This window comes from Brachyistius frenatus, unplaced genomic scaffold (genome assembly GCF_029030835.1).
Source record: "Brachyistius frenatus isolate BFR_SWC_R1_liver_20210118 unplaced genomic scaffold, ASM2903083v1 Contig_30, whole genome shotgun sequence".
Taxonomy (NCBI): Eukaryota; Metazoa; Chordata; class Actinopteri; family Embiotocidae; genus Brachyistius; species Brachyistius frenatus.
The window spans coordinates 939,706-965,303 of NW_027210629.1; the positions used below are offsets into that span (position 1 = coordinate 939,706).

Sequence of the window (25,598 nt, forward strand, 5' to 3'; positions counted from 1 at the left end):
TAGATTTACACAAAAATGTGTCTTGGAGACATTTTTTGGCAGCTTGAACATGAAAACTTCTGCACTCCTGTCAGGGACAGAGAGAAATGATCCTCTCCAACTGAGGTTAAAACACACAAATTAATCTGACATTTAAAAACATGTTCCAATATTTGTACTATTTTTCAAAATGCAAACTCTTCCTTTTTCAATCCTTTTTTGTCTTTAACTTTACAGGTAGTTGTAAATTCTAGTGACAGTATCTTTGTGTGTATGTGCGTAACTTCAATAAGTGAAAACTTTTCCAGTGGGGATCCAGGAACTAATTCAATAATTCAGAGAGGAGTAGACACTTCCTCCCTTACTGTGGACTTTAACAGCTCGGTAATTTATGTAGAGGCACAACTGTGCCTCTCAGCCGTTAACTTAAAACATGACTCTAACTTTGTTTTTGAAGTCACTGCTAAACAAGAAAAAGTTACCCTGAACTGTTACTGTTTCTTTTCTCTCTCTCTCTCTCTCTCTCTCTCTCTCTCTCTCTCTCTCTCTCTCTCTCTCTCTCTCTCTCTTTACTATTACATCTCTCTACCTTTGCATCCACCTCTGTTCTAATTATCTCACTTTCCTCCTCTGACTTGCTTTCCTGCCTTAAATGCAGTTTGATGCTTTTTCTCCTAACTTCCTGGAATGAGGTCAGCCCTTTTTAAACAAAAGTGATAATGATTAGAACAAAAAACGAAGTCCTCTATAATGTATGCAGTCGTCATTCCTGAAAATGGGACTCACACTCACAGCCATCCTGTATTTATTTATTTTTTGTGCCTTATTAGGAAAAAGGGAAACGAGTTGGCTGGTTCGGTTTAGGGCTTTTTTTTTTTTTTTTTTTTTTTTTTAGTTCTACCTTAAACTTTAGCAGAAAGACCAACGTGACCAGGAGAAAATGACACGGCACCACAGTGACTGGCAGAATTATTGCCACGTGTGGTTCAGTATTTGGCTAATAAGTGAATTTATGTGCGTATGACGGGGTGGGGGTATGAATAATATCGTTGTAACTTTACAGTCAAAGAGGAAAAAAATATGCTAAGTGATGAAAGATGAAAACATTGTGTTACTGAAGGGATTGAATCCATAAACAATTGTATTATCTACTATTTACAGACCAGTGTGTTAGTTTATCTAGAAATGGTCTTTAAATAGATCTGGAAGCTGAGTCTGCCGGCCTTTATCAGTCCTGACATTAGGCAAGGCCATAGGAGACAGGGGTCACCGCCAGATCTATTGCTGTAGTATTGTAGCTCTGTGTGTAGTTTTCTTGGGCGTTTGTGAGCTTTAAACTCATGTCTATTTATCCATGCGAATGTGTGTTTGTGCGATCCTTCACATTCCTTATCCACTACGTCCCACCACTAGCTCCACAGAGGCCTCGGAAGGCCTTTCAACTGTGTATGACATCACACGAGATCCTAAAAGAAGCTCTGACACTGTCCAGACCAAAGGAACAAAATATGATAACACTACAGCAGTTTCACTAAAAAAAAAACATTAAATAAACTGAGTTTATAGAAAACTATAGTATTTTGTTTGAACAATCACAGTCACATTGTTTCCATTATTGAATTTCAGTAATTGTTTCCCACTTAAATCTACGTCAGATTTTCTCATTCAAAGCAAGTTATATGACTTATGTAGTTCATGTTAGAAATGATGTATTATGTTTTATATGTTTTAGTCTTCTTTATCCTCGGGCATAGATCAATATGGCTAGACGAAAAGCCTGGGGGTACGAGTCCACTGTGATTTTCATGGATGAGAGTCATAAATACAATAATAAAGGCTGCTTGTTGTTTGTTTATCTGATGTAATACAAAGGTTAGCACCCAACACAGACCTGACCTGACCTACTGCTAATCCAGCTACCTTTTTGGGTTGCTTGTAAGAAGGTAATGAACTGGCAGAAAATGTCTCAGCGTCTTGCAACTGTGTTTCCAGTGGTAGCATAGCAACAAATAAGCACATTTTATAGGAACCCACTTTTTTAACAAAAATACACAGCATTGGAATCGTACCCGAAGGAGTCTTAAAAGCAGATCATGAGGGGAAACAGACGCGTTAAGTTAAACCCCAGGAGAAAGGACGCAATGTTTCCAACTGCCTGCAGGTCAACAGCACTGCATCGAAATCCCAACAGAGTAAAGGAGCAGAGGGAGCAGTACCTCTGTAACTAATACATATTTCACGGCAAGAGGAAAGACCAACTAAATTTTGTACAGAACAGAACGTGTGCGTGAATAAAAGTGCGAGTAAAAGCCAAAATATGAGTGGGGAGCTAAGATATACCAGTGCAATTCATTTTTAGAGTTTGAACTACAGAGGACCTAAAGTCCATTTAACAGTAAATATAGGGGATGGGAAAGAGACATATTTAAGATAAACTCAAGTTGTTAAGTCATATATACAGTTATACTACGTTACTGCTGTAACATATACATCCAGTGGAACACCAAACGTTATATAATTTAGGGTAATAAAAGAGATTGCAGGTAGTCTAGGTACTATTACAACATGCAATTATTTTTTTGATGTTTTCCAGAGATCCTAAAAGTATTTCTATGAAACATTACATTCTTACAAATATATATCTTTTAAATGAAAAGGACAAATATTTTCTTTTTACATGAAACTGTAATGCAACTGTTTGGTTTACAGGTAGTGTCTATAGCAGTAAGTTAGTCTGACTTCTCACACTGTCACGGGGCAGTAAAACAGTAGATGGCAGGACAGGAGTCTTGTATTGTCTTTTGAGATCTAATTTAAAGTTTTACAGCTTTGTTTCACAGCAGACTGACCAAGAAGGAAAAAGCGTACATGCTTGCATGGAGGTGTTAGGAAAGACACATAGACACAAGGACATAAAAACACATGTTGGCATGTAGTCCCACACAAATAGCAAAAATCAGACACCCATTCATTTCTACAATATTTGTCTTCATACACAGCCTAGCATGCTGTGTTTAAAGCACTTTTTTTTTTTTTTTTTTATCATTGTTAATGACTCTTGACTAGATAAGGGCCCATTAAAGCACTATACTCATTCCCACACTTAAAACTGCCATCGAAGATTTAAAATTGAATAAACTAACGACTGTGTGTCGTGTATCTGGAGTGGAGGCGGCTTGTATTGGCAAGACATTTCTACAAAGCACAATCAGAAACTGAGCTTTCGGTCTCGTTGCAGATATCAGATAGTCAAAAAATATGGGTTTTTAAAAGTGAAGCTGTCAAACATATTAAAAGTACGCAAGTCAAATTACACAACACAGGTCAAACCCAACACAACTGGAGCGATTTTGTGTTGTCATGGGGGTCAGATCAAAATTGCGTTGTTCGAAGTGTGGGTCCTGGATAGAAGGAGTTTAGGAATCTCTGCCTTGAAGGCAAACTCAGTGCATGCTGAGGCTCCATAGGGGAAACCAAAGGGGCCCAAATTGGATGAGGACATCAACATGATTCAGTGAGGGGTACAAAACTACCTCAAATATGTACAGTATTTACCGAGAGAGAAAAAGTGGATTTCATTTTCTTATAATCTGTCTACTTTGTAGTTTTTTTTTTTTAAGGCAGAAAAACTGAACAAACAAAATACATCAAACAGAAGAAAAAGACACAGGGTAAAGGGACAATACTCCAGCTGGGTCTGCAACTCAGCGCCGAGACAGCCTGCTCATCGAAATGATCCACAGCTGGACCAGGAAGTGTTTTCCATATTCAACATCTGGCCTTAGGCCTGTTAAAAGGGTCCTGCATATCAATGTGCGTCAGTGTCACTCAGAGAGATTCACTCAGAGAGACACAAGATTATCTTCTTTTTTTTCTAAAACTGGTTTAATCTTGTTAAAGATACTGCAATCAGTGTCCAACTTTCTGTTTCTCTCTCCCTGGTTTATTTCTTGCTCTCACACACATACTCTTGAGCTGTTTTCTAAGTGACAGTAAGTCACATGCCTTAAAAGTTTTTTTTTAACCTAGGTGATGGTGATATGACAGTGACAGTAAAATAATCTTGGCTCTGACACGGGACAAATATCTGGGCTTCTTTCAGCAACTTTCCACTATAAAATCACAGCAATTTCGACAGATGGGCATGAATAAGCACTGTGGAAATATAGTGAGCGGGGCAGAGAGTGCACAAGATACGCACTAGAATCTTTGGCACATTTTATACATGCACATATGTTTCGTTATTAACAGACAGTATGTTGTGTAACAGAGATAAATATTTTAATCTCTAAAAGACACACGCATGAATTTAAAACTACACAAGCTCTGCTGGATTACACCCTCTGCCTGAGTTGAACACAGTGTCATCTGATTATGCAATCTACTCGTGGCAAAAATAAATACACAGCGAGACTTTTCGGCTGAATGTGAGTTCATCCTGGTCAATCTGAGCCGATAATATAGCACACTTAAAACATACCGTGAGAACCACAGTGTCCTGTTTCGGACATAATTGTATTGTTTAAATAACATGTTGATTGAAATTCATTATAGAGTCATTTGTCACTATAATTAGATTATTTTATTTGGAAAAAAACTGCTGAATGTACAGTTAATGTTCTCACTGCGACTTGCACCCCGAGACTCACTTCATTACTCAGCACATATGAAATGCAGCTTCTTATTTTTCTCTTCTAATCAGTCCAGATGATTCTTTGCACTGTTCCAGCTGCCTGCTTGGGTAGCATTCAATAATGCTTTCTGGCCTAAAGATGAGTGCTGCTGGCTTACAGCAAGATATATTTGGCAAATAGCAGAGAGAAGAAAAAAAAAAGCAGAGACAGATGAGCTTAACACAGTATTCCTGGCCTCAGAAAATCTACTGGCTACCTTCACAGACCCCTAATGTTCTCGGGAATTGTATTTTCTTTGGCAAAAACAACAGACTAGGAAAAGACAGGTGTGTAGACTGATGCAACATTCTCTTGGTATTAGGATATTAATGGTGAATACGACAAGCTGAGCCAAAGATGATGGCCTTCAGTTTTAGATGATCTTTGGCAAATACTGCAGTTCAGTGACAGACAGAGACAGGTGAGACCAGTTTAGTGCTCTTGGCTTCAGAACATCTTTGGCAAATATCAGAGCTGAGTAAGTGACAATGGCAGCTGCACAGAACGAATCTATTAGTACAGTGGATTTACATAGAGTTGTGAATTTCTGCAGCTACAGTGTAAATCTTACAAGTTCTTCTCAACCCACTCATATACTTGTTATACTGGCATGTGCCACATTTTGACCAGTTTAATTCGGCATTGGATTTTTTTATTTTTTTTATTTGCCCATCAGAACAAACATCAATAATGCCTCTTACTTAGACTGGTATTTGAATTTAAATATGTAGTTCTTTTTGGTCTCTAGTTTAACAGTAGATTTAGCCATTATCTGCAGTATAAATGGCAATATTGAGGGGTTACGGTATAATTTTTGGAACAGGAAGCAAAGCACCCTGGTGACCTTAAGGTGTGAAGGTGCAGACCATAAACTGCAGTGTCACCAGTATGTATCTGACCTGGAGATGTTCTCTCTCCCTCATTTCTTCTCATGTGTTTCCTGATAAAAAAATATAAAATATAAAACCAATAAAATATTTTTACACCTTACAACACAGCAGCAATGTACCATACAATTCTAACAGGACATTTTATTATCATTTCATCATAGCATTCGGACTGACTGTTTCGGTTTACTGCCTTCAAACAAGGCGCTATTATCTTCAAGAGTTCTAATTTAATTTTCTCTTTGTGAATATTTTTTTCCTCTCACTTCGGCATGCCTCTTTATAGGGAGTTGCCTTTCCAATGTTTGCCAGAGTAGTTGCATTAGTATTGGTATTTTTGAGAAATCATGTTCTTTCCAGTTTTTTGTAAACAAGGAATCCAATTATTTCTTTTTCTTCAAAGCCAGACTGAGTCAAACATACTGCTCTTGTTACATGGCGGTCAGTTCCAAGTAAGCATGCCATCCATACTGGGTTTCATTTCAAGTATAAGCTAAAAATAGGCAATACATCGTTTTATTCAAGTATCAGTGTTGCCTACAAACAGGTAACTGACACATACCTACCATAAACTTGATTGCCAATTAAGTAACTCATACTTTCTCATATTTCTGATACGATGAGAGGTTATTAGTCTGGTATGCACACACACACACAATTTCAGATTTTATTGTGAGGATAAATACATTGTAAACACCGGATATAAAAAACAGACAATGTGCATCCGGTCTGTTTGTGAATTTATGTCTATTCATTAAAAACTCCATGCTAGAAAAGGTCAGAAACTAAGACCTAGATTACCAATATATCAGTGGTGCAGCACTAAGCAAAGGAAACTGAATCTGCAGTGTGTGCGAACCTGTGTCTTTCCTGGACACGTGGCTTTGCACAAGCATTAGCAATGAGGTTTCTTTTCAGAGAACACAACATAAACAAAATGAAAACATATACCCCAACCCTGCGTAAACTTCCCTCACCCAACCCGTTGCCTACGCACAGGCCAACTTCCAGACTCAAAATAACTCAGGCAGCTGCTTGAGTTTACTTTTTTTTCGAGATCTGTGCATGCATGTGTGCTTGCCAGTGTGTGCCTGTCTGTGGGTTTGTGTGCATGTGTTTGCAGGGTAAACGTTAAAGCTGTACTATACCTCCTACAACATACATGTGTTACGTCTCTGTAAATAGAGTGTAAATTCATGTTTGAGAAAGAAACAAAGTGTTGAGTTGAGACAAACTCTGGCTGATGTGCGTGTTTCTGCATGTGGAGAGGTAAATAAGTGTCGCTGCAGCAAAGCAACAACACCAGGCCTTGCACATGAACAAAACCTAGCCTGTTTATTTAAAAGTTATTATGGCCCATGCTCGTGGCTTTCTACAAGAATGCATAAGATCCCACTCTTCTAAATGCATCCTATGACTCTACCATTCAGAAACTCAGCAACAAAGAAAAGGCCTGTCAAACACTACAATTATCCTGTTTGAGGCCCTTTCAACAATTGGAGATCTCCACTCTGATAAAACGAGAAGTGCAACCAATTAACTCAGCACAACACAAAAGTTGCCTCAAAACCTTTCTTCTTTGCGTGATAAATTCTTTATTCAAATAATGCATCCATTTGCTGTGTGCTATGTCTGCCTGCATACATGTTGCTGAGTACATCAGCTCAGCTGTGCTCCAGTGTGTACCCTTTAACACCCGAAAAACATCAGGAGCTGGGTACTGTGCCATTCCTTGTGAAAAATACTTAAACGTACACATGTACACACAGGCCCATTAAATAGTCAAATGGGCTCCGAAAAGACTTTTCTGTGGGGAATAAAGCATTTAGTCAGCAACTGGCAGTTGAAGCACATAACAGTGAAATACAAAGGTGGTTTTGTTGAGGCACGGGATAATTGGTTGAAATTAACAGTTTAATACTTTGGTGTACATCCACGTAGAATAATTATTTTGCTAATAAGGCTAATTTAAGTGTTGAAACTTTGTGATTACACTATGCTAGTGGGACTGCTGCAGGAAGAAGTCATTAGCAAGCAGGAAAACTCCTTGTGCTTTTGTAATTCCTGAAATTTCCAAAACTTTGTTCCCTTAGCTTCATTTTTCTATTATTCAAATGCATCAGTAATGTTTGTTTCTCAATCTCCTTTACCTTCTTTGTCCATTTCCTCTTTGTTGACATCTCTCCTTCCTCTATTTTCTTCTTTCTTATTGCAACCATCTTCCACAATTGTTTTCAACTATAACCCCCTCAGTCAACACAAAAAACACTCCTCTGCTTAAACTTTCAGTTTTCTGCCCATTACCTTTCTAGTTCCCCCCTGTAAATGCCTCCCTCTTCCGATGGCAGCCATCAGTTTTAGCTTGTCAGAAAAATTTAAGAAATAAGCTGCAACAATTAGTCGCTTGGAAGCATTGGAAGTAACGATTTAAATTGTTTCAGTCATTTTTAAATGCAAACTTATTTTGGTTTTAATATACGAGTATATGCAGCTTCTTTTCACCATGTATGATGGTAAATGCTTATAAATTGTATCTTTTTTGGACTAGTGGTAAAACACAATAAGCAGTTTAAGGGCATCTCTTGAGGCTTTATTTTGTACAGTTAATACACGTAATTAATAATCCCCAAAAAAATCTGTAGATTTAATTAATAATCAGCCCTAAAAATGCAATGGAACGTACCAGAACCTAACCATGAAACCATTATGATAGTCTGTTTGCGTGTGTCCATGTGTGCAAAGAATGTGTGTGTGGGTATGTTTTGCACACATGTGCTCCACATGTGTCTGCCATCTTCCACAACGTAAAAGAGTCTGTTTAGCTAACAAGATATTGGTTGTTTTTATTGGTCTCATCAAATGGGATTCAGTTTGACAATGAAGAGAAGAATGGAAAAATAATTCACTGAAAAAAGAAACTCATTTGCATTTTTTTCCGCAGCTGTGTGCACAGTAAAACTTTATGGAGCTATATGAGTGTAAACATGGAGCAGTGATGTTTTAACATTCTCGCCTGGTGCTATTACAAAGGGTGATCTATCCTTTACAGAAACTGCAGAAGTCAACCAAGCTGATCAAAAAATGTGGGACTTGGAGAATCGATCTCCATCACTGTTTATGTGTCTCTCTTTCATCTCTTTCCCATGTTGTTACTTATATTTGCCTCCTTTGTCCTGTTCAAGTGTTTTCCATCCGTCCGTCTTTCCTGTTTCTGTCTCTTTCAGTGTTTCTATCTCGCTTTCTTAGTGCTGCAAAAACACTGGCTTTGTTTAACAGAGATCCATCGTGCCTCCAAAGGTCATGAACCAAAAGTTTCTGTTTGGAGAGCTATTATTAACATAACAATGCAAAGTGCATTCCTAGACAGAAGAACAATTCAGGCAAAGATTGAAATGTTAAGTAAAACAACAAACGTTTTAAATATGTAACCAGTTATTGGAGTCATTTGCTATTGGTTTACGAGGTATTTATTTAATTAAATGTATTGTTCATATTCTTATAAGTGGTATTGAACATTTAACTGAATCTTTGCACGTGATACTGATGACCTTTGAAAGGCTACAGAATCTGTCACCCACTTATGTAATTCAATGTACACACCACCAATGGGCAGACATTCACAGCTGTAGCCAAATTTAGCTCAGGCCTATATGCAGAAATGTATGAGATATAAACTGCAAACTATTTCTCTAATCTTTTTAAAATTAAAAACACCAACTTAATAAAAGACTATGGTCATTTCAGTTCTTTGTTAATAAATGACAAGTTCATGGATAAAAAAAACTGATAAAACTCCCTTTGATGTGTTTAATGTGTAGTTATAAAGTAGAAGACCTGCGTGATGTGCATATTTAAAAAAAATGTTGGGTTTTTTTTATATCAGAGAAGACAGCTCATAGGGTCACTGCCAGCATGAAAAGCCTTAAACAAGTTTGTAAAAAGAATAAGAGAATAACAGAGACATCTTTAATCTGCTGCTCCATCAAAGTGAAATCTTTTTTTCACATTATGCACAGAATTCTTGTCCATTTGAACTTTTACAGCTGGATTAACTTTGTCCTGCTCTGATCAGTTAAAAGTGATTGATCGAAGCAGGGATGAAGGAAACAGCTACAAACATGTTGCCTTCACTCTAGGCAGTGCTTGCATCAGGGTTTTTGCCACACAAATAAAGAAAATCTCACAGACAGCTGAATGAATGTTGGTGTGTGATGATTACCCTAGTAACCATAGCATTTGCATTCATGCATTTACAGTTAATAAATCCCAGTTTTATTCCTTTTTTTTTTTTTTTTTTTTTTTTTTGGATGGAGGTGGGTCAGTGCCAGGATAACTTGGCCCTCCTTACATTCACCATCCTAAAAAATAACTGCAAGACAAATGTAGCTTTACATCAGTTTAACTCTTTAAAAACACACCTATTTTTTTTTAGGCCTCTGCTCGAAAATTGCAAAAAGAGTATATCTCTGCAACCACATTAAAAAATTATAAAAATAATTATGTTTTAATAATATAGGGAACACTTGTGAGATTTGTCCAGATGTGTAAATATCAGTATATATGTCCATATTTTAATAATAGTTTAGTCCCGGGCCCCCAATTGGGGTCCTCTAGGTCTTAAAGGGTTAAAATCTTCTTGTACAGAAAACTTTACAACTTTTCCTTTCTTATCCTTTGCACATCTGCTGCCCATCTCTTCTTGACATCACTTCTTTATTTGGAAAAGTAATAACAACCTGTCCCCTTTTGAAATACACACATACAGACGCCACATGCATTGTTAACATTGCTCCGTATCTCCTCGCTGCTCTCATTCCTTCTGCTATCTGACCCAGTGACAAACCCAATCAAAGTGAGCAAGCAGAGAGGGAAACTGAACAGAGAAGTGAGTGATACCTCTAAAAGACTAGCAGAAACAAGGGGTTATATTGTTTGTATCCATTACGCATGTAAAACTATTAAATCCTAGATGTTGACCTACACGTGACACTCTTTGAATATACAGTATATCAATTAGAGTGCCAGTGAATGCCAAAAACAGAACAGAAACCCTGAAACCCCAATATTATTTCTTTGGAAAAGGCACAGACATTACTGTCAATGTTTTGGACCGCAAAGTATCCTAATAAAGCGCGAGCTGTCCTCAAAGAGGCTGTTTTTTTATTCGTCACTTTTTACGTGGATGTCCAATGTTAATGGCACATGAATCAATAAATTCCCCAATAAATTTGCTGTCTTTGAGAAGCTGTAAAAAACTATTGTTCTTCTGGCATTAGCACCATCATTTGACATCTACATTGGGCAAAGTTGGCGGCCAGGGGAACTGCAGGCTAACTGAGAAGTCTGGGTCACCAGGGGGCGCTCTAGATGCCGCACCAAAACAAAACCTTGTTCTCTTCGCTTGATAAACAGATAAAGTGGCATCTCAAAAATTAGTACAGTGGGTGTTAAGGACGAGAATACATCTTGCAGTGTTTTGGCTCATGGACATTCAAATGCATTTATCTGCGCCAAAGTATACAACCGAAAAAATGCAGCCGTGACATCAGAGGATACGACGAGCAGGAACCATCCAGAAACTGAGCTGCCGAGGGCAAAAAGTGATTTCTTAAATTTTCCTCCAGTGCCAATAGAACCTGAATCATTTTTCTGCAATAAATTTGAGCATGGGCAGTTTTTGTTGGATGCTGTAGGCGAGGATGACCAAGACAGACGTGTGTGCATTACTATTTTTCTCCTTACTCCAGAGATGTGCTGCTGACCTTCTTCAAGCTACCAACGATAAACTGGAAAAAAAACAACTAAAACCAGGAGGGCCGAGAGGGCAGATGACTGCTGAGGGAGTATTTTTGTTACCTTATGTTTTGGCCATCAAAATGGGTAAGAGTGGTGATACAAGGCAATACTGTACATGCATTTTTCTCAACATGTGTTGTTTTTATTTACAATACCTGCTAATGTTGCAGACTATATCCCTGTTTCTATTTGGCTACATCAATCCAGACACGGCCATGATCGGACCACAAGTGGCCAGCAAAAGTACAGGAAAACACACTCATGAAGCATTAAGCTCTCCACCTCCGAATGTGGCCTGAACAGATCAGAGCCAATAGCCAAATGGAAACAGCCTCTATGATCAGTACTTTCCAGAAGAATAACCACCTCCCTTCCTGTGTTTTGCACTCTGCAAATCCTTGGGATGTCCCTTTTTGTTGACAGGGGGAGAGACTTGCCAAAGGATACCAAAGGATTTGGAGGTTTTGGAGTCATACGCTTGAATGCAGTGTAGGCACTGCTAGCTCAGCTAGCAGAAAAAATAATACAGCACTCATTGCATTGCTTCAATTGACTACATTTACCATCAAAACTGGGAGGACATACTCATAAAATGTGGAACAATTTAACTTAATAAATAATATAACACTGGCACTTAAAGAACTAAGCTGTTCAGTGTGTTTCCAATGGGGCATGAAACAAAGTGATGCACAACAGGTACTCCTTCCAACTGTTACCATAACCATAACAACCGTTGTTAAATATATTTATTTGCTTTTGAGTTAGATGACTGTAAAACTAACCATTTAACATGTTGCATAAACAACAATTTGTGTTTCGACAGGGAGGTTGTGTGCTCACCTTTTTCTTGGCTATGGGTGCAGGAACTCCCAGGGGTGCAAGAAACCTTTGAACAGAGGCTGACTAACTCTTCCTGTGGTTTTCACAGTTTTTTACTGAACTAAGCTGTCTCGTGGCTTATCTGTTTAAAACTCATCATCATCATGAAAATCAAACAGTAAGAAACCTATTGTGATGTTCAATCACTTAAAAATTTTTTTTTTTTTATTTTATACACTTTATTAATCCCGAGGGGAAATTTCTTAATGAGGCAGGTTGGGTTGTGTATCTGGAGTAATTTAAAGGTAAGTGGCTACAACGTGTCCAGCTTCACGGGTGGGATATCTTCCATATGGTTGTTCGAAAAACTTGGCGAACTTCCTCAATATAAAAACTGGGCCATCCATTAGAACAAGGACCTCCACTTTGACACATACTGTAACTCAAAAAAACTTGGTCATGGATGTCTTTGACTCTTGGGAACACACACAGAAACACACACACACTAACCTTGAATTATGATAAGCCTTCTGATATTACAGCACATGTTCTCTGACACTCGACCAAAAGTAAACATCTTCAGTCTTTCATCATTTGGACACAAATTAGAGGACATGCTCAGTTAGGCTCAAATGCAGGGAGGGGTGGAAGAAAGATGAAAAGTCACAGGGAAGGACATAATGTGAAGTCCAGCCAGAGATAGGCAGCGATAATGAGAAATAACCAAACTGAGAGAAAAGTCAACTGCACATTTGATTACTTTAGTCTACTCTGATTTCGGGGCAGCTGTGGCTCAGATGGTAAATTGGATTGCCCACCAATTCAATCCCCGGCTCCTCCTGTCCACACGCCTAAGTGTCTTTAGGCAAGACACTGCACCCAAGTTGCTCCCGACATACCATTGGTGTGTGAATGTGTGTGAATGTCATCCTGATGGCGAGCACCTTGCAATGGCAGCTAAGCCTCATTAGTGTGTGAATGGAAAAGAGTGTAAAAGCGCTTTGAGACCACTAAGGTGATGAAGCGCTATACAAGTGCAGACCATTTACCATTTCATGCAAAGGAAAATAAATTCATAACATTTTCTATAAAATATTCTATGTACTGATTATGATAATTCTGTTCTTTCTTTATGGGTAACTATTTCTTTCATGATCCTGAATCCAAAAGTACAAGTGTAAGAGCCTTGAACAGCTTACAGTGTTTAAATAAAACCACACACATGCCTTCGAGTGCTGCCAAAGAACCAGACAATTCAAACCACATGAGAACCAATATGGAGAGAGAGACACACACGCACACACACACTCTCTGAGGGGAGATAAATCAGCACCACTGTACAGGATTCCACTAAGTACTGAAGAGTAGGCCTTAGGGAAGAGGTGGTGGTCCATATGTGTGATGCTTTTGCTGTGATTTCAGTTATTGCTCTTTCCATCAGGGAATAAGAGATCAGGCAAAACTAATGGTGTTGATGTGATTAACTTCTACAACAACAGTGAACATCTGCCTGGATGTGGGATGTCCAGTGTTGAAAGGGGAAGCATGGACTTTAAATTTGATGCAGAAATAGACACCCTGACACTCCCTAGTGTATGGATCCTGAGTTGTCATGGAGATGAATGGTTACCCGCTCATGTTCACACACTAAATCATTGTATGTTGATGTGGCTTGGTTTTGGTTTAACAACTGCAGACACACAGAGTGTGAGGTCACTGCTTACTTCTGCAGAGTGAGGCTGAGGTTGCCGGTGCAGCTCTTGATTTTGTTCTGGGCCTCCAGGTGATTCATGCCTTCTGTAGTGATGCCATCGATGGACAGAACCATGTCTCCAACAGCAATACCACCTTTAGCTGCCTTTCCACCATCCGTCAGCTGCAGAAACACAAAAAACACGTGTTTAAATCATCTACACCACCAACAACATCACATTTGGATCATTGAGCAGGAGGGTGGGTGAAGGTGATGTTGGAAGTACACCCTCAACCTGTATTTATCGGAGGATTTATGCATCCATTATATTACTGAAGTATTTGCTAATGAAAGACCTGGTTCTCTACCACATGATGGAGTGTCTACTGTACCTTCACTGATGCGTGTCTAATAACAGAAGCCTTCATTTTTGAGTTATGTTTGTTTGTTTTTTATGGCATGCTGTCATACTGGGCTTAAAGCTTGTAGGGGAAAAAAGGAAAGTTCAAAAGTTATCGGCCAAAGTGTATGTGAGGAAAAAAGAGAGAACACAAATTAGAAAAGGTGTCAAATTTTTGCCATTACTGTTTCTAATGTAGCCATTTATTATCGTTGGTTTCATGGAAATTAAGACAAAGAAAATGATTTCTCTAATCAAAGTACAAGTACTGCACTATGTTTTTTAGAGCTAAATGGCTAAACATGACATGATGAAGTAAATTAAGTATACATCAAAAGTGAACTAGCTGGATTTTAAATAGAATGTTGCCTTCTTTAAGTCATTGATGTTACATTGGTAAATTTACATGTCGCCACAGTTCAGAGCAAAATTTCAACAGCAGTAAGGTTGTTGTTTGTGATGTCCGCTGCTGTAAGCAAAAAAACATGAAGCTTATTTTAAAACTCTAACTGTTACTGCACAATAAAGACAAGGTTAGGTGAATTTAGCCCCAGTAAAAAGCAATTAGGCCTTTATTCGCCATACAAAATGTTGTTAAAAAGGTGACAAATAAATAATGGGATGCTTCATGGTGTGGACACGTAACACTTTTATGGGGATCAGTAATTATAAGCCAGACATCTCTCAGTTTACGTGCATCGTAAAATATACACACACTTCTGCTGTCTCTGGTTTTTGGTATCTTCGATGATTTTTGAGGTATGCTTTAAATAACTGAACAAAGTTGTGTTGCTGCATTTCCACTTCAGAGGAAGTTGGTTAATTTGAAACAGATTCAAGCCATGACACAAACAAGCACACACACTAACACACACACACACACACACACACACACACACACACACACACACACACACACACACACACACACACACACACACACACACACACACACACACACACACACACACACACACACACACAAACAAACACACATGTTGAACAGTCTGGTTAAATACCAGCTCTGCGGTTCAACACGGCTTTGACATACACAAATGCGGCACAATATCAATTCTGTTCTTATCAGTAATGTTGAATATGCATTCATAATTATGCAGGGGGAAGAACTGCAACATTTTCCACACCCGTAACAATTTTTGTTGTCCATTTATTCGTGTGCGATGCTGAGCATATTTTTTAAACAAGTGTTAGAGAACCGCTGCAAAGCAACTAAGCATTTAACAGGAACGTAAATGAGCTTGACTCCACATGAAAATAAAATCCAATGAGGCTCAAATTTATAATTATGTGTTCTCCATTTTCGTTCTCTGTGTACAATGTTGGACATAGTGCTGTATCCTATTTAGTACACTTTGTGCTAAAAAGTGTTATAAAAAAGAATGTATGGTGAGACAAGATTTGTAAGTCGTAGTGACTTCAGTGTAATGTCTAATGCATAAAAAAACAAAAAGAAACAATCTCATCATTTCTATGTCCTGCTAAATTAATACATGAGTTTACAAGCTTTTCTGACAATTATAAGATGCTGTGCGAACTTTACCTAAAACCTAAAATACTGTACTAGTATTTGATAATAGTATTTGTGTTACTGTCACAATGAAGAACAAGGCAATGCATTGTGTCAGCATGTGACATGTGAGCCAGAGCCCCTCTTATCAGTAGGCTGAGGTGGCGCAGTACCAGATTTGGACATGTGCGTAGGCTGTATCGCTTGTCTTTTTCCCATGACACCAAAGCATTTCATCGACAGCAAACATCTTTACTAAAGTTAGAGTCATGATTTACATAACAATGATTGATCCTGTGAAATCAAACAAACTAATATTTGGTTTTGTGTGTTTGTTGCCTTGTTAATAGAATGGGACCCAGATTTAGTTTCAGTCCTGAAAGAACAGAAATACCTTCCAGCTGTAGTTCTGACCATTCTTGGTCACACACAGGGTCCAAGTGTGTCCAAAGGGGATTGAGGTCATCTGTTTCTTTTGACACCATGAAAGAGGACCATACAGACCACTTCACTAGATGCACACACACACACACACACACACACACACACACACACACACACACACACACACACACACACACACACACACACACACACACACACACACACACACACACACACACACACACACACACACACACACACACAGATTGCTTTTGTGGTACTTCTTGTAATGAAGTGGCTCTATTCAACCAGACAATATGTTTCTGCTAAATGACAGTCGAGGATGAGAGAGTGTAATGTGGGTTCAGATGTCTTTTGGTCTGTTTCCTTTGCCTCTGTCTTCCTCTCTCTCCCTCTGTCACACATACACACACACACACACACACACACACACACACACACACACACACACACACACACACACACACACACACACACACACACACGCACACACACACACACACACACACACGCACACACACGCACACACACACGCACACGCACACACATACAGATGGACACAAGCAGGGCTAATAAAAGAGGCTCTGCACCCGGATTAGCGTTAAGGCTCTGTGGCCCCAACCTTTTATAGTCATATTATCCCAACACATGCAACATCACTCACCACCGCTCTCAAGCATATAGGGCAGGAAGAAGAGACTAATGAGGGGTCGCCATAACATTGATTCAAATTGTATGGATGGAAAGGAAGGACGAGAAAGAGAGAGAGAGAGAGAGAGGGAAAGGGAAAAGAAGTTCTTCTGGTAGACTGAATCTGTGGGCTTTTTATTCTGCACATTTTGACCCATTTCCAGGGGTGTGTTCATTATGGACCAAATGCTTACCGCAAAATGTTCAATTACATGTTCTCCCCAATTAGCGCTCTGTTCCTGCCCCCTACCCACGCAAATGCTACCTCTCACTCTCCACATACATTCGCCCCAACTCACAAACAACTGCTGTTTCCCACTGCACCAAGTACAATGCAGCCACACAAGAGAGTTCAAGTGATTTTGAACAACGGGTCGTACATACAATGAAGAAAAACATTTTAAATTTGCCCTGTATTTAATATCTAAACATGTCTTTAACAACAATTGTGTTAGCAAGAAGTCTGCTTCAAAAAGAAAACATTTGTTTTCAGTCACTATGATTAAAAAGATTTCAGAGCACAAAAAAGTTTTAATTTTCATATCAAAGACAGAACAAATCACTGGGAAAATCAGAAACAGAAATCCAAATAATCTCTCTATGCAACAAGCCAGGCACTGCAAGTTTCCCAGGGTATTTGATTTATGGCTCGGTTGCTTTGGCCATGACAGAAAACAGCAGCTTTAACACACGTCTCCATCCGCCAGAGGTAGTACTCAGAAGACACGCACACATGCGGTTTATGTATCTGACACTTTGGTAACAAGTCGATGCCAAGATTCTGAAATTGTGATGATACTTTTTTGTATACTGCATTTAGAAAATTACCATGTCACGCATGGAGATACTGGACTCTGAAAACAATGTGGAATGGCAGCGGTAAGTGTATCTGCAGCAACAAGTTTGTTGCAGCGTACAAAAGTGTACTATATTATAAGAGTCGTGTATGGATATATTTTGTGTGAGTCAGATAATCGCATTCAAGACAACAGCCAGAACGCGAAAGATGTCTCCGAGCATTTCAAAAGAAGGAAAAAACACCAGATCAGGATCTGTACACATAATTCAAGGTGAGCGAGCTGATATTAAAAACATGTCGAAAAAATGTTCACACCCTGAAATGTTACCGTTATTGTGTGTGAGTTGTGGCAGCTGCAATTCTCCACGCACAATGATTTACAAAGGCTTACATTATCTTGTTTATGCTAATGCAGCGTTTACTCATAAAGCAGCTTTATGTAACGTAACTGGTTGTTGCGTATAATGTTGGTAGGCTGCTGTTGTTCACATTCAGCCAGTCAAAATATCCTGGTGTGCGTGCATGTGTATTATCACTGTGCACAAAGGTGTGCAGCAGCTACTTTGAACTACATTTATGTGTCTGATTGATTATTGAAGAATTGTTTTAATGGCATTTGTTATATGTTCATGTCTGTGTTTTTTGGGTCAAATCTGTCTGCCCTTAAATGGCATCAAAAAACCAGTGCTTAACTAAATGTCACAGTTTATAAACCCTGGTAACTGCTTTGACGTCCTATTTTCACAACACCCCTGGTATTCTATATTTTTCAACATACTCTTCCCTTGTGTAAAGTTCTGCTGCCTCATTATACATTCATGTAAAAGTGAGAGGGCCAAGACTTATGTCATCACTTACTCACAAAAAACAGAAACACACATGCAGTGTGTTAAAGCCTTCTCAGATGAAACTTGTCGTTATGCTTCCAGCCATGTCAGATTTCAACACATATGATGTCTGATTTAAGTGCTTTGAAAGAAGAAAAAAAATGGTTTCAACACATAGCAATAAAGGCTTGCTGGAGTGCTGCAACATTGTCTGGTTTGAACACACACTGACCAGCTTGAGTGCTTTGAACAATGACAAAGATGACAGGCAGATGGTCCACATCATACTATGATTGAAACACTCAGAGCTGGAGACACAAATACCTTGTAAGTTAAACATATACTGAAGTTGCTTCCATATGCGAGCCTTTTTGTATATTTGACTCTCCTATAAGAAAACAGAAAATTGTAATCAAGAAAGTTTTTCCAAGAACCTTGGTATTATTTGTTTGTTTGTTTGTGTATTATTTTTTAAACCAATAACCTTATTTTATATTGGCTGACTTCGTTTTACTGACTAAAGCAGGGACATTCAATTAAATGTGTGCAAGAATGTTTTCTAAATGATAACTACAAAAGTTCAGATCTCCCAGCAACACGGAAAACAGGAAAGCAACAATGAACAGAAGTTACATGAAGAGGCATAGACAGACTGAAGGGTAGTGTGTAGTAGTAAGGGAGATTTATGAAAGAGGTACAGAAACAGAAAGCAGTCAGCAGAGAAAAAGTGGAAAATTTAGAAAGTACAGGAGACAGAAGCAGGGGCAGACATCATGTCAACCTACTTGTATGGATCCATCAGTAACACATAGCAAACTGTGGGGCAATGCTTCATTCACTATTTTATGACTCTGAATGAAGTAAATCACGTCAACAGAATCGTGGAAATATCTGAAATTGAATCTAGAGTTCATCTGACTAAATCCACTGTTCTCTCTCAGCTGTTACAGCGATGCCTCATCGCATTTGACTTCCTTCGTTTGGCTGCAGTCTACTGCTGGCAGACTGATTGTTTGAGGTCAAGCACTTGAAAATGATGATGAGAAAAAAAGAGTCTAAACCCCAGTGCATCACAACATAATAGAAACCTACACCGGACTAGTCATATATCAACAGAAAAGCCTGAAAATTGATTTAGAGTCTAAGTATGTCACACATAATACAGCAATATAAAACAGAGTGAAATAGTGAGTACAATAGAGAGTCTGGAGATCATATTCTTTATAGAAAAGGCAATGCTCCAACTGCCAGGGAGAATCAATATAATGTTACACAGCAGGTTTTAAAGGGCCTGAGCCCACGAGTGGAGCTCTCTAAATGTGTGTGCATTCCTCAAACAGTTCATTCATTGTGTGTTTGCACATGTGCATATGTACCCATGCCTGTGCACTCCTATGCTGACACACACACACACACACACACACACACACACACACACACACACACACACACACACACACACACACACACACACACACACACACACACACACACACACACACACACACACACACACACATATACTTTCAATATTGTGAACATATTTGAAAACAACTTCCCCTGAAGCTCTGTGTCCTCCAATGTCTAATAATCACTGACTTTTATGTTAATGCCCTAATAAGAAAAGGCTATATTGGATTGAGTTCCCATAGTGAGCTCATTTCAGTTGACAAACCCAGACAACCACACTGTATATATTAAACAGAAAACTTCGGATATGAGGTTTAATATCTGTCCAAGATGTCTGCCATGCTTACAAGCAGCCTTTCAATTTAAGCATAATCTGAGTAAACTGATACAAACTGATATTTCAGATAGTTTTTTAGGGGTCCAAGCACCAACAGTGGTGGAACCCTATTGTTTTTGGTCAGATTTGTATTATTATTATTATTATTATTATTATTATTATTATTATTATTATTATGATGATGATGAGTAAAGAAACGGTTGGGGAGCCTAAACCATAGTTTGCGCAAAGGTGAAATTAATATGGAAGATAGTGAGCCCCAAAAATTTGTTTCTACTTAGATTAGACACGTGTCAGCCATTACAGGGCACTATAATAACGGTCAACGCTTTTCATTGAATAACTCCTAGACCGTAAGTCACACATTCAAATGCTTTATATCCGTGCATTCCTTACATGGTGCTGCATCCACTGGTATGGGCCAAACCCATTTCTGCCAGAATTATTTTTTGCAAAATTACAAAAAAAAATGCAAAACCCACTATTTCAAACTAGTCTGTATTTTTTTTTTTCACTGAACAATTTTTTTTGGAACCTCTTTGTTAATAATTATCAAAAACATTTTAGATATTGTTAATTATATGCCAGGGGTACGACTGTAAAAATTGATGGTTGAATTTTCTAGCAAAAAAAATGTTTGCTTCTCAAGATAAACTCCAGATTTCATGGGATTGGACACACTTGTCAAGGATGAAATTGTGTGCTATTCAATAAATGTGGTTAAGTATATTCATAGGGGGCACTATTAAGCGTGTTTTGTTTAATAATGTCTTATAGTCCAGCACAATTTTATTCTGTGTGCAATATTCCTACGGCGTACGTTCCTCAACAAGAATATAGGATTTGAATTAAATTGGTCTAAAGGGTATCCCAAAATCGGTGTCAAAAGATTCTCTGAAAATTGAAGTGAAAATTTGACCAGGAGGGATATTTTTAGATAGAAGACTGTAGCTTCCCCAAACAATCCCCAAATTGCATGAGATTTGAAACATCTGTCAAGTATAAATTGAAGAGTCAATAAACAGTTTTTGGTGTATACACATCCCTGGAGTTCCCTAAAGAACTTTGGCTCCAGGTTTAGCTCACTGTGACAAGCATTGGGTTGCTACACAGGTGACACGAGTTAAAATCTAGATTTACCAAAGTCAGAGAGGTAAATGCCCAAAGGTGGTGAGAAAAGATGTTCACTTTCTTTCGAGACGCAGCCCATCATGTCACCATGTATCACTCAACTGGTTAAAATACCTGAAGATGCTCTTGGCCTTTTTGCACTGTGTTGCACTGTGTGGTGAAGTTGGAGTTTGAACGGACACTGGGGTGCTTCCCTTCGGTGGGTGCAACTTCAGGTCTGATTTGCGAGTGGATGCTTGGGGTCGATATGGCTTCTGGTCCGAGTCGTGTGGGGGTGCTTGGACCCCTTTATAATTGGTTTTGATTCTAGTCCTGATATTGTTATTCTAAAAAACAGAAAACCAAATGATTCATTTGATTTGGGTTTTCAAAGTAATTTTTTTCACTAGCAGTTATAAAGAACATGTCCAACCAGCCCCGCGGACTGTGAATTCATCCCTCAGGTTCAGACTCTCATTGACGAGTTCAGTTGTTTTGAAAACTACCTGAGGCGCGATGGCACTTTGGTTCTACAACGCGGCCACTCAAAATGTGTTGAAAACGCACAATTGTCGCTCCGAACAACCAAAGATTTAGCGTGTGGTGCAAATTTTTGCTGTTGCCCAAAATTTGACACAAATTGTGATCTGCGCTCTCTGTTCAAGTGTTAGGGCCATGGTGAAGTCGCAAATGTGCCGGTATGTGCACATTGTTGTCACAGAAACGTGTGTAACCCAGGTGCCAAAGCTGATCAAGTGACAGTTATAGCTTCCCTCTGCTCCGTGCACATCACTGTGCTGCGTTCTTTTTGCGCACCGAAGGAGCAGTCTCAGAACTTTTTGATTGTCTGTTGTATTTGATGCCCTGGGATGAGTGTTATATCAACGTGGTGTAAACAAACACGTCTACTGTACATTCAGTGTTACTCACCAGAACAAAATGGGTGTTTGCTTGAGGTCTAACAACATTTTTGAATGCACCTTCTTATACAAAAAAAATTGCAGAGCGGATTTTTTGGAAAAACTGGAAATCGTAATTGTTTGCATCCATGTTGGATGCTAGTAGGCCTCTTCATTCCTGGTATTACTGGGATAATATTGGGTTTCTTGGCATTTTACTGCCATCTGTTGATCCATGAAGTTGTTTGGCAGAACTGGGGCTCAAGTGAGCATCCCTAAGAGAAAATACAGCAGGGACTTACTCACAACAACACCGATCCATAAAGTTACTGAGGGACAGACTGCTCCGGGTACCTTTGTGTGCAAGTAATTGTGCATCATCACTGATACTCACTCAGATATGGTGTAATGAACTCAAAAATCTGTCTATGTTTATAGCACGTTTTTGATGGTAATGCTATAGTCAACATTAAAAAAGAGAAAACATTAAAATATCTTTGACAAACAATTATTTCTGTATATCTTGAACAAACTGATCTGAGTTGTATTTCCCAATATGCTTTTAATTAAGCTGGCTTCTACCAAAAAGGGTGAGAATTTCATCTCAGTGCTAAGAGGAGGAAGAACATCTTGAGTATCGAAGGGGTTTCTGCTCACAGCGGCAGTTCAACAATAAAATTGCACATTTATAGAAAAAGCATTACTGCAAGCACAGCAGCATATGAAAGAAGCGATCCAATTACTGGTAAGTAACAGGAATGCTTGCTGGGCAAGTCTTTTCTCAGGCAGAAATATATCAGCTCAACTGATTAGGGCCTTCGGGTGGTGCGAAGGCCCTATTACTTTTTCAAGGAATTATTATTATTATTATTATTATTGTATTTCTATTTGATATATTAAATGACTGTAACTAGCTTGTAATATACATCTTGAACCCTACAGTAAGTCTATGTAAGCCTATGTAAGATAAGACTTGAGGATATAAATCCCAAAGTTCAAATAAAGCCTCAAAAGCAGGCACTAAAAAGCCAAACAGGAAAGAGAACAGCTACTGCAGTTACACCACCTGTTTTCTTTTGCTTCTTTTGGACCTCTTAGCCATAGCCATTATATTTTTATTTATCTCAGTCTTTGTAGTCAACCAACTTTATTATGAATAAACACGATCCAGCCAAGTGGCCAGTATCCTGAGAGGAAGACAGAGTAGACATGACGGGATTATCAGCTACTGTGGAAAATGCATTACAGCCACACTAAACAATAGGTTATTCTTGTCTCTTCATTGTGAATTCACTGCAGTATGTAATGACCTCACTGTGCTGCTCTGCCAGAGTTATAAAAGTTCTCTGACCTGAAATAATTTTGTTCATTACACTAAAACAGCCTTCTTATAAAACTGCCACTGCCACTCAGATTAACGAAGATTTAAACTGTGCAGGTACAGTATGTTGTCCAACACATCCTGTGAAGGAAATTTTTTTTTTCTGTTTCCTTTAAGTGTTAACATTACCATCTATAAACTTAATGATGATATCGATAAAATGCCTTGTAAGGTTTGGTCTCTGTTTCTGAAGTAATTTCAAGAGCTTAGCAAAGTAAATTATCCCTCAACAGTGCTAGCACAAATATGCCTGTCTGAAAAATGCTGCTGCTGAAAGTATTTAAGGTGTGATTTTCATTTCAAAACATTTCGTGTAGTGGGATGTATGACAGTGATATGGCTTTTACAATGGATTAGTCAATCCATTACCGGTGATAAGAGACATGTTTTGGTGAGGTCAGCGGTAAGACGAGATAACTTCATATATGGAGGGATGAGGATATTTCCAAAAAGTAATGTGCACACCAACCGTACAAGTGCGTACAAGCAACTGGTGCTAACAGAGACGTAAAAAAAAGCTATGATAACTGAACGCTAAATATTGAAATGCAATGTCAAATCTAACAAATTTCATGGAGTGAAAGATTAATTTCTCGCACTGATGTGAATACAGAAAAGTCAAGTCTGTTTCAGTGTCCAAGTACAACATGCTTCAACGAGCACCTAAACACACACAGGCACTGACAGATTGATTTGTGGCAGAGGAAATGATAAATTGTTGATTCTGGGCCTGGGACTATTTTACTAAGATAAGTAGATACTGAGAGGGAAACATGAGACTTGTTTGATTAAGAGAGATGAAAGTATTATTAACTCATATGGGGGAGCTGACAGCTGGCTCTGGTAGTTTGGTATGAAAGGTTAAAGTCTGCAGGTTTAAGACGTGGTCAGCGATGTAATGTGAGCGTAAGAGCAAGAACTGAGGGAGGCAGAAATACAGGCAGGGAGAGGAAGGAGTGACAGAGCCTATGTTTAAGATGAAACAGTCGTTGAAATAGACCCATCACTGTGGTCAGTTGTTATCATCGGCTGTTGAAAAGCACCTCTGGGGAAGCAGAAGGCAGCCATCACTGATGTCCTTCCAGGAACGGCATTGCTGTGAAACTTCATCTAAGCATTCTTCAAAACCTGTTTTTAGGTTTACAGACATTTCTATGTAGAGCTCCAAAGAAAGTAATGAGATTAATATGCACAATTACAAATGACATATTGTTGCTATGTGCCTGTACATGTAATTGATACAAAAAACAATCAACTAAATAATTGATTCTCATCCACAAGAGGTACCTTGTGGAGGTTTTGACCTGTAGAAGCACCATATTTTACAAGGGGGTCCCTGTTTAGTTTGGTCTTGTGCATGCACATGCAGATACAATACACATTCCTGTCAGTATATTAACACTTCTGGGTCAGTAATGTGATGGAAAAAATGAATTCCAAAATACTGCATTTACAAGCATTTCTTGAGGAAGATAAATAGATTCAACACATCCAGGACTTAATGATAAAAAAAAACAACTTAAATGACACTTGCAAAGGGGCTTATAGTTATATCTGAAATAACTCTGGAGTGTGTTTTTTGAAATGATGTCTCTTTGATATTCAGCACCGACTCAGGATAGCTTAAAATAGGAGTACAGATCTGGGACCAGTGTGTCTCCTAAGTGGACGTGGTCAAGGGAGCTGACCTGTGAGAAGATGCATCTATTCATAGAGGCTTAATGCATCCACTGCTTTTAAATTATTTTAGTAGTGGATCCTGGAAATGGGGCTGCTGTCTGAAAGGTTTAAATATTAATTCACTGTGTAATATGTTTCACTAGGAATAGTACTGTAGGCAGGTATTTTGTATCTCAACACACGGGGGACTTCATTCTTGACAACATTTTGATCAATAAAACAAGTAAGTGGATTTCTCAATGAAGGTTTTTAATTGGGTTTGCTGGTGTTATTCCTCCAATCATT

The 25,598-nt window shown here is 38.6% G+C and overlaps 1 protein-coding gene across 1 annotated transcript in view; it reads right to left on the reverse strand.

Moving 5' to 3' along the window:
• pdlim5a (PDZ and LIM domain 5a) overlaps positions 1 to 25,598 on the reverse strand; it is a 69,668-nt gene that overhangs the window by 32,751 nt on the left and 11,319 nt on the right. The window contains exon 3 of the mRNA XM_069699427.1: positions 13,879 to 14,030. Coding sequence (XP_069555528.1) covers positions 13,879 to 14,030 — 152 coding nt within the window. The remainder of the gene's footprint in view (positions 1 to 13,878; positions 14,031 to 25,598) is intronic.